Raw genomic sequence first — 9,912 nt, 5'->3', positions numbered from 1 at the left:
AAGGAAAAAAAATAAAATAAAATCAATAATGCTTTTAAAGAAGCTACTATGAATGAAGTAGCAACAATTGTGGAAGATACGTATCTGTGCGGATGATTGCGAATAACTGCATAAACTGGTTATGAACCATGAGATGATTGCTAATAACTGCATAAACTAGAGAGAAATTTTATAATTTGACAAAGATTGTAATGAGCAAAACTGTTTTTGGTTGAAATGAAAAAAGAAAATGTCTGACTGCCGAACCAGAAGTTTGTGCTGAATTCATTAAATTGAATTAAAAGAATATTTAATGCTTAACATACTTTTTGTATGAGATACTAGTGAAGAATATCTAATTTCTAAAATTAGAAATAAGCCATTCTCATTATTAAAGGAATGAGAATGGTGTACAGGGCCTAATCATTCATTGTGGAATGATCGCATTTAGCCAAGTCGTTCCTTAATAGAGTGAACTTAAGCTAGAAACATATACAGTTCGAAAAGATAATTTAAAATAAACATTTTTTTAATACTTACATTTGGACTTATTATTAATATTTTTAATATTCATGTTACTTATATTAAGTTACTGCTCCCACCTAATGATTGGTTTTACCTAAGAAGTTACTCAAAAGATGCATCTAGATGGGTTAACCCAATGGCATATTTCTTGCCAAGGTTTCTTATATGATTATAAAAAATTAGAATGATTCCATACTCTAAGATTTATTTAGTATAAATACACAATACTTTGCTTGTAAGTGACTTGTAGTTTGCCCAAACACAACAAAACTACTTATAACTTACAGGGTTATAAACAGGTAACTAGAACTGTACAAGAGTCAAACTTAGCACAGCTCGGCTCGGCTCGGCCAATAGCTAACTTCAGCTTGAACTCGGCTTGGTCCTCGAGCTTGATTGGCCAGCTTGACTCGGTTTGATTGGCAGCTCAGGCCAATTCAAGCCGAGTTCACCTGTGTGACATTTTCTCAAACACAGTGCATTGTCAATTTTTCATAGAATGCAAAACCGTAACAAGCAGTTTATAGGTATTTCTTGAAACACTTGGCAAGTAACATCAAAATCCTGATTTGAGGGCAACTTTATAATGTGAAGTGTTTGTTTTTTTTTTGTAGTGATTTGTTTCATATCCATTCCTTCCTCGCCACCAGCCAATCCCACAGAGAATGTATGCACCCGAAACAATACTTCATTGAGTCTTTTCATCAAACACTCAGCGAGTAGCATCAATATCAAAATAACCAAGTCACCGGGCCGATTCGATCCGAGTTGAGTCGAGCTCGGGCAAGCTCGAACTCAGCTCAAAATTTTTTCAAGCTCCAAAAACCAGCTCAGCTCAGTCTGAATCCAATTTCAAGCCGAGGCAAGTCGCGCTTTTCCGAGTCGAGTCAAGTGAGCTGTCTGAGCTAACTTGACTCGTGTACAGCTAGTGCAGGCATCCACACCACCCCTAAGGTAATATCAGTTACCCTGGGAGATGGACACCTTGGAAGCAGGTACTCGTGGAGCCGGGCAACCTAGAAGGGGTTACTCTTGACGGTGAACACCCTTGGGCACTGTGGGTGCCTGAGAGGCTCGAATGCACTCGTACAAATAAGAGGATCCTGCAAAAAGGAGCTGTGGTCCAGAACCTCTGGACCCTGAAGTTTGCCGATCTAGACCATTGATCTGATGGTCCTATTGTGGATGGACCATACCTCAAATTCCGATAAAAGGAGAATGGTAACCATTTAGTCATTGTCCCATAAACAGATGGTTAAAAAATACAGTATCATTCTAAGCATGGTTGTAGAAGGGCTAAAAGCCTGGATAGTTAAGGAATCCTACGATCTTCAAATCTGGGAGATATTTATGGAATGGCCCATCCACGGTGGGGCACATCAGATCAACAGGAAAACCACAGAATGTGGCCTATGAGCTCAGATCAAGGCCTGAGGATATTCAAGTCAAAATTAATGCCGCACTTGGATACACGGCTAATCTGAATCAAAATATTGAAACCATCGAAATGGAAATGGCTAAATTGCTATTACTATACATTCTAGTTGAACTTGAAAAGAACACAACTACAGTCGGACAGCTACCATGTTATTACAATTTGCTCATTTCATATCTACTGTACTAAATATTGCAATCCAATCAACTTGTACTGCTAAACATAGCCTTAGTTTCCACCTTTGGTAACATCCAACATAGCCATTTAATCACAGAACAGTTGGATTGATTAAAAATAAAAAATAAAAATCAGCATTTACATAAAGCCGAAGAGAGGAAGGGAAACAAACAGCTGCCTAGCGTCGTTGGTTGATTGATAGCCATTTCTTTCTCTATCTTTTTTCCCTCTTTTCTTGTGTTTCACTGGTTTAGCGTACACCATTAAAAATCTGTGAACTACTGGTCATAATCATACACATCATAAAAAATCTGTGTTAACTACTGGTTGCACTCGTTGGGTATTGTTGGAGTGTTCCTAAATGCATGCTTTCTGCAGCGTTGGAAGATGCTGTCGTATACCAGATCGAACTGCACACCAGCCCTCTCTCGATTCACAATGAAAAGAATGTGGTCTCCTTCCATTATCTTGTAGTACCTGTGATCAACCACAAGCGGATTTAGTGGTGCTCTATCAATTCATTGGGGTGCTAAGGAATACAACAGAAAATTGAATTGCAACTGTTAGGGTGTGTTTGGATGTTTTGTCAGATTAAATTGCAATTATTAGTTTAAGAAAGTGGAAATAACCAAAATTTGATTTTTGCTCAATGGTTCTGTCTGGGTTCCAAATTGTAAGTCCATTGCTTTCAACTTGGGAGTTAAAAGGAACGTAAGTGCAATTTGAGGGCTACTTATTATAAATACAGGGTATTATCCTTAATTTTTTAAGTTATTTCCTCTTGATTAAACCTAGTGTCCATGATTCAATTCACTTATCCATGAAAAGGTAGCCTTAGTCTCCTAAAGCGGAAATTGCCAAATTGCAATTTTCTTCGGCCCTGTTTGGCAGACACAAAAATGAGTTCATCTCCTTTTGGCTAACAGTAATTATCTATTAGATATCTTGATCTAGTACATAATGAGCTCATCTCATTTAGTTAACAGAAATTATGTATTCAAGATCTTGATCTCTAATACACAATTCGTGTTAGCTAAAATGAGACGAACTCATTTTTAGGCGTATATACCCAACAGGGCTTAAGCATTTGAATTGAAATCATGTTTCTCTCAAGTTGAAGTCAAGAGAAACAGTTTAACCAATCGTCGTGTGCCACTGAAACTGAAAGGGAAATTTTATAGGGTAGCTAGAAAATCAGCCATGCTTTATGGGACAAAATATTGGGCATTTGAAGAACAACATGTTCATAGGATGAGTGTTGCTGAATGAGGATGTTGAGATGGATGGGGGGCAAGATAGGGAAGGATAAAATTAGAAATGAATGAATTTGAGGGAACTTTGGAGTAGTACCAATAGGTAATAAGATGAAGGAAAGTAAGGTGGTTCAGTCATGTAAAACGGAGACTAAGAACTGCATCGGTAAGTAGGAATGAGTTGGTACAAATTGAAGGCTCTAAAAGGGCAAGGGGAAGGTCCAAAAGGATGTGGATGGAGGTAGTAAAGAAAGACTTGATGACCGATGACCTAACTGAAGGTCTGGACCTTGATAGAGTGGAGTGGCAGAAAAACATTCATGTGGCCTAACCCCAATTAATTGGGATAAGGCTTAGATGATGATGATGGCAAACGAAACGTAATTGCAATTTGGGGGCGACTTCCTCTCTAAGAACACCACGGGACATTATTAGTGTTTCTTTCCATCTCGATTAAACTGAAATTGGAAAGTAGTTTGCTTGTGCATCCAAACGATCCATTAACTAATCAAATAAATAAATGCTCAAATGAGAAAAAATAGAAAGATGGTTGTGTTGATTTATGATGATGATAAAGATGATGCTTTGGGTGATGGAGTGCACTGTTAACATTGCTAATGGTGGTGATCAGCAGTGTGGCCCACATAACTGAAGAGAAGAATGATGATGGTGATCATTCTTGCCCATGTAACCTAAGAATGATGGTGATTTCATGTGACAGTAACATTTATGGGGATGAATTACATGATGAAAATGTTGCTGCAGATAAGATGATTGTCATTGTATGCATGTTTCACATGCTCATGTATTATGTGTTAGTGCCATAGGCATACCACATGAAACATACATCAGTGACATGGGTCATATGACAAAATGTGATGATGACGGTGGTGGTTACGGCAGTGATGATAATAAGGATAACTAACCAAATGCCGGGTTGTAGATGATTGCATTCAGAATCGTCTACCACCAAATGGCTGGGGTGTTCAGTTGGGATGCGAGGGTGGGTCATCGATATTGTGTTAAGAGCTCCGTCGTTGTCATGCCAATCCTCATCCCTGCTCATATTTTCAACAGTTGGTTAAACAACCATTCAGCACGCATAAAGAAAGAACTCTCAGGGATCAGTGAGGCGTGTTTGGGAGTTGGCAGTTTGTGAGGTTGCCTCACCATGCTGGCACCAAATCATGGTTCGGATCAAAATGAGACCTTTCAGTACCTATCTAAACCATGATTCAGTCCATAAGAGGAGGTAAAACAGTAGCCCTCTTAGTACTGATTCCATTTTCCACACCACCCTAAACAGATGAAGTTGGCCTAGTAAGTCCCACCAATCATGATTTGGCGGGCCACCCAACCACTACCTCAGCAAAAAATGAAAAAATAAAATAAAAAATCCTACCTATATCCTTTAAAAGGAGGTGGCACATCTGCAGGATGCCGCCATTGGCTCATCTGCAAGACCCTAATGAAAAGCAATGGGTGGATTCCAAGTATGCTAGAAGGGACCGTAATGCCCATAATCTTCCGGGTCCGTTTAGTTGCATAGCTAAAATAAAATGTATTGGGGAAGGTGTTGAGCTTGGCATTGAGTTGCATGGACCCTTGAAGTGTAAGATCGGGTAGGATCCAATCGCTGGAAGCGAACGGCCCAGCATTCCCCAAGAGGCAGTCCACAAGACCCCAAATGCCTGCTTTCTTCCATGACATGTTGAAGTGATCAAACCCAAAATTGTAGTAATTCTTCAGCAATTGGATATCGAGCCAATCATACATTATGACGCCTAATCGACAGATCTGAAGAAGACATATAGACTTCATCGATCTCCCATCTTCTGGCCTGAAACAAAATTGAAGGTTAGGAGAGCTTGATGATAGAGAATTCGTGACACTGTAACAGAACAATTCACACCCACTTACAACATTCCATCGAAGTAGGTTCTTGTTGTTCCGTTAAGAGCGCCAGATAAGGAAGTGAGGCTCAACACCCAATTCTCAGAAGTGTTTTCGTAACCATCAAAAGCCTGATACCAGCAATGGATTATGAGATTAAGAGCCTTCTCCTACATTGGATGTTTTCATTCTAGAGATGTTGAATTTGAGTTGTAAGACTACCTTATCAGCTAGCATCTGCTGCAGCAGGCGAACGACCTGAGCTCCTGCTGAGTGGCCCACAAAGTGGATTGGATGGTTCTCATCCCACTCAGGGTAGTGACCTGCAGTCCAAGATCATACAATTTTAACCCAATTCACATATTTCTAGCTTCATTACAAATAAAATTTCTTCTTCTATTTTTCTTTGATCTTCTATGCTGCATAATACACACGGAACTTGCAAGGAATGAGTAAAAATGATAATCATCCATCTTCTTAAGTAGAGTTTGGAGGACCTCCAAACCGACATTTCTTTGAATACGTCGGCGGTTGATCACGTTTCAAACTTACTGTGCATCTGGGCCAGCATGGAAAAGAAAACTCAAATGAGCAATGTATCAATTTTCCATTTTTCGGCCCCCGAAATGATATTTGATTCTTTACAAGTACTACTTGAAATGAACGAAATCTCATTTCTGCTCAAAAGCATTCCACTAAAACCCATGTCAAGGGGTAATTCCAAATGCACCCTCATTCATGAATTCACGTTTTCTTTTTCTTACCCTGATCATAAATGTTTCCGAATCGAGAATGCCCATAAATCTTGCTATGCTCTTCTCCATAATCCACTCGCCCGCCTTTCAAATAGTAAAACAAATCACGGGCCCTGAAACCCGCAACAAATTCAATTCTCCCCAACAAACAGAGGGAACCCAAAAAAGAAAATAGAAAAACAGAGAAACCAAATACAAGAATAATAATAATAATAATAATAATAATAATAATAATAATAATAATAATTAATCATGATTTTCATGTACACACCTATCATGTATGCTCGTTAAAGAACCCAAGTCAGGAACTAGCACCCTCTCATACTTTTTCTCAGCACCTGCGAAATACGACAAACCTCCCAGCCTCTACAAAAAAGAGTAAAAAAGGAAAAAAAGAAAAGAAAATCAACTGATCCGAAAAATCAAAAGCAGCCCAAAAAATCCCAAATAACAGATGATCATCCGTTCCGCTGCGCCAGCATGGAAACATGGAAACCAGAAACGACATTCCTGACTCTTCATCCCCAAGCCAACATCAGCAATCGAAATTGATATTGATTTTGCATGGAAAATCCAGAAAATTGGTATTCCACCTAATGCAATTATCATTTCCACGACACCCCAAATACCAAAACAGAACCAATGACCATCCATTTTATCAACAAATTCAAACTAATTGCGATTTGGGGTACCTCCAAACGTACCCATATGTTCATCCATAATAACAAACATACATATAAAAACCCACATACATACCCACATGTACATATATACAAATACATGTATGTATGTATGTATGAATGAATGAATTATTTATTAAATTTTTGTATGTATGGATAAGAAAAAAGACATACCCCCTTCCCAAATCCAAAGATGCCATGAACAAGTACAATTGGAGGCAAGCCATGAAGATTGAGGTCATTGCAGGCCGTGTCTGTAACCACCAAATTGACATTTGACCTAAAACATTCACTAAGAACCTGAGACATGTCTGATGCAACAGCTGTGCTGAATATGTACAAACCATACAGCATGTGCACTACACTGCTTAAAAATAGCTCCCACAATGCAAGCACCCCAAGCCACACCCTGATAATCACCATGGTGGCCCACGACGATGACGAAGACGACGAACCCTGGCCGTTGATTAGAATTGAAATGGAACCAGGAGGGGGCAGCAGATGGTCCCTCCTTCTCCTCTCCTTCAGAAAAAAGAAAGAAAGAGAGAGAGGATGTTCTGCAAACAACCCCACAAACACAGAAGAGAATCTGACACATCTCCCTCTCATTTTTAAGGGGTTGAAAGGCTGGATTTTGCGTTGGGGTGCACTTCTTTTTTGATTTTTCCGCGTTTGAATTCTCATGGTCGGTAAACGTACTGTACTCGCGCGAGTAGCTAACTGAATTATGTGCCAGTTTGGCACGTGTGTGAGAGATGGAGGACGTCCATCAGTTGGGGGCCTGGCTTTCATGAGATAGAGGCAGAAAGTGAGACCATTTAGTAATCAGGCGGGCCATCAGTTTATGAACTGAAGAGGTTTTGTAGGCCTTTGACGGTTGGATCACGGCCCTTTTCAATGATCCAAACCGTTCATATGATGGATCCCAGCACGAATGGAGGCACCCAAAAAAAATCCTCGGATTGAAATACTTCGACCCTCTTAGATTATTTCAAGGTTAAATGACATGTCTATTTACAAAAATCAAATGATTAAAGGGTTGCCATATCCCAACTAAAATTTGTGATCTTTCGGGTCTCCCTATCAAAGATGAGGTCCATCGTATAGACGGTATGGATCATTGGTAGAGTCCCAAGTCTGGTATGCATTCTAGCAAATCTCCAGACAAAATGGACGGTTAGATAAAATCGATCCAAATTTGTGTTCAAGATACATATTTATCCCTCCAGATGGTGAGCAGACCTGCGTGAGTTTTTTTTGGAAGGGTTGTGTAAAGCAGGGCCCATCTGATGGACGCACATGATCTTGAATGCACGCGTCGTACATTGGTAGGAGTGGGAGAGTAGCCACCCCAATAGCTACTGGGAACGGATTGGCTACTCCCCCTGCCACCAGCCCGGTGGCTGATGGTCTGTGCTCCGTGGGCCCCACCATGATGTATGTGATTCATCCATTCCGTTAATCTATTTTTAAAGATCACTTTAGGGCTCTACGTTGATGTATGTGATTCATCCATTCGGTTAATCTATTTTTAAAGATCACTTTAGGGCTCTATGTTGATGTATGTGATTCATCCATTCCGTTAATCTATTTTTAAAGATCACTTTAGGGCTCTATGTAAAACATTATAGGAATATAAATCTCAGGTGTACTACACCAGAGGAAAATAATAGTGATTGGATATCCACCATTAAAATCCTCCTAATGACCACTGTACTGTTTATTTGACATCCAATACGTTGATTAGGTCATACAGACCCAGATGAAGGGAAAAACAAAGATAAACTTGATCCAAAACTTTAATGGTCCCAAAAAGTTTTTAATGGTTAAAAGTTCATTCAACACTGTTTCCTGTAATGTGGGCCACTTGAGATGATGTATAATTCATTTTTGGTCTCACACTATAAAATGATCTAGAAAATAGATGGACGGAATGGATGAAACACATTCATCATGGTGGGGCTCGCAGATCACCGACCACTGGCCATTGGCTGGTGGCAGGGGAGTAGCCAATCCGTTTCCATAGCTACTCGCGCGAGTAGGCAGAGTACCGCTCTTTCCTCATTTCTGCCCTCACACAGAATTAGAGGCTGCGGTTCGTTCCGTCACATTCCTTGGGAGGGAAGGTGGTTGGATGGCATGCCACGTGTCCGTGTGTCGAACACTACTCTAAGGAGGCAGATTGTGTAGGGACGCGCTGTGAAGATTTATGGGCCCAACGTGATGCACGTGTTTTATCACCGCCGTCCATCCGTTTTTCGGGCTCATTTTAGGCATGAGCCCAAGATTGAAGCATACGTGGACCACATATCAAGAACCACAGGGATATTTTCGTCCACCGTTGAAACCTTCAAACGGCCACAGTGTTTTTTATTTACCGTCCAACGTGTTCATAATTTCACGCAGACCTGTGTGGGGACCACCGTTGAGGCCATATTTAGGGGTGAGAGCGGATTAGGTGACGCCCCGGCCTCACCGAAGACGTGCGGCCCTTACCATGGGGTTACTGTAGGGCCCACCTCGATGTATATATTATGTATCCTTTCTGTCCATCCACTTTTCCATATCATTTTAAAGCATTATCCTAAAGAATGAAGCAGATCCACTTATTAGGTGGACTATACCATAAGAAACGGTGGTGATTGAACGTCCTACCACTAAAAACTTCTTAGGGCGAAATTTAACGTTTTTGTAGTGTTTATTTATCATCCAATCAATTGATAAGGTCACATAATCTTGGATGAAGGGAAGAAACAAATATCAGCTTGATCCAAAATGTTCATGGCCCATTAATGGACAATCACCACTGTTTCTTATGGTATGGTCCATTTGATAATTGGATCCGCATGATTTTTTTAATAATGCCCGAAAATTATCTTAAAAAACGGATGGACGGCGTGGATACATAATACATATATCAAGGTTGGCCCCATAACCCCACGGTAAGGGTCTCACCGCCGTGGGTGAGGCCGGCGTCTAACCTAATCCGTTCTCCATTTAGGTGAACTAATCCGTTGCCTCGGCCTCCGTGACATTCTGAACACCTGTCATGTGGGCGGCTTCCAAACCATTCATTAAAAATTTCCAACAGTAAGTGGGGGCATGATCTGAAGATCTGAATGTTTGGACCATCCTACCCATTTAATTATTAGCATATAATCGAAGATTAAAAGATAAATCATCAGCGGCTCCCCTTTATTGAGAAAGTTTTATTT

The 9,912-nt window shown here is 40.3% G+C and overlaps 1 protein-coding gene across 1 annotated transcript; it reads right to left on the bottom strand.

The window, feature by feature from the left end:
- Positions 1-1,985: 1,985 nt before the first annotated feature.
- LOC131225170 (uncharacterized) lies at positions 1,986-7,355 on the bottom strand. Its single transcript, XM_058220633.1, has 8 exons — positions 6,872-7,355; positions 6,289-6,383; positions 6,027-6,130; positions 5,485-5,585; positions 5,290-5,393; positions 4,772-5,209; positions 4,296-4,427; positions 1,986-2,593 (listed from the first exon to the last, which is right to left on the bottom strand). Exons 1-8 carry the CDS (start codon positions 7,304-7,306, stop codon positions 2,437-2,439), a joined length of 1,566 nt encoding a protein of 521 aa, XP_058076616.1. The 5' UTR covers positions 7,307-7,355; the 3' UTR covers positions 1,986-2,436.
- Between the last annotated feature and the right edge of the window lie 2,557 nt (positions 7,356-9,912).

Source organism: Magnolia sinica, chromosome 14 (assembly GCF_029962835.1).
Source record: "Magnolia sinica isolate HGM2019 chromosome 14, MsV1, whole genome shotgun sequence".
Lineage (NCBI taxonomy): Eukaryota > Viridiplantae > Streptophyta > Magnoliopsida > Magnoliales > Magnoliaceae > Magnolia > Magnolia sinica.
This window is presented reverse-complemented; position numbering and strand designations above follow the sequence as displayed.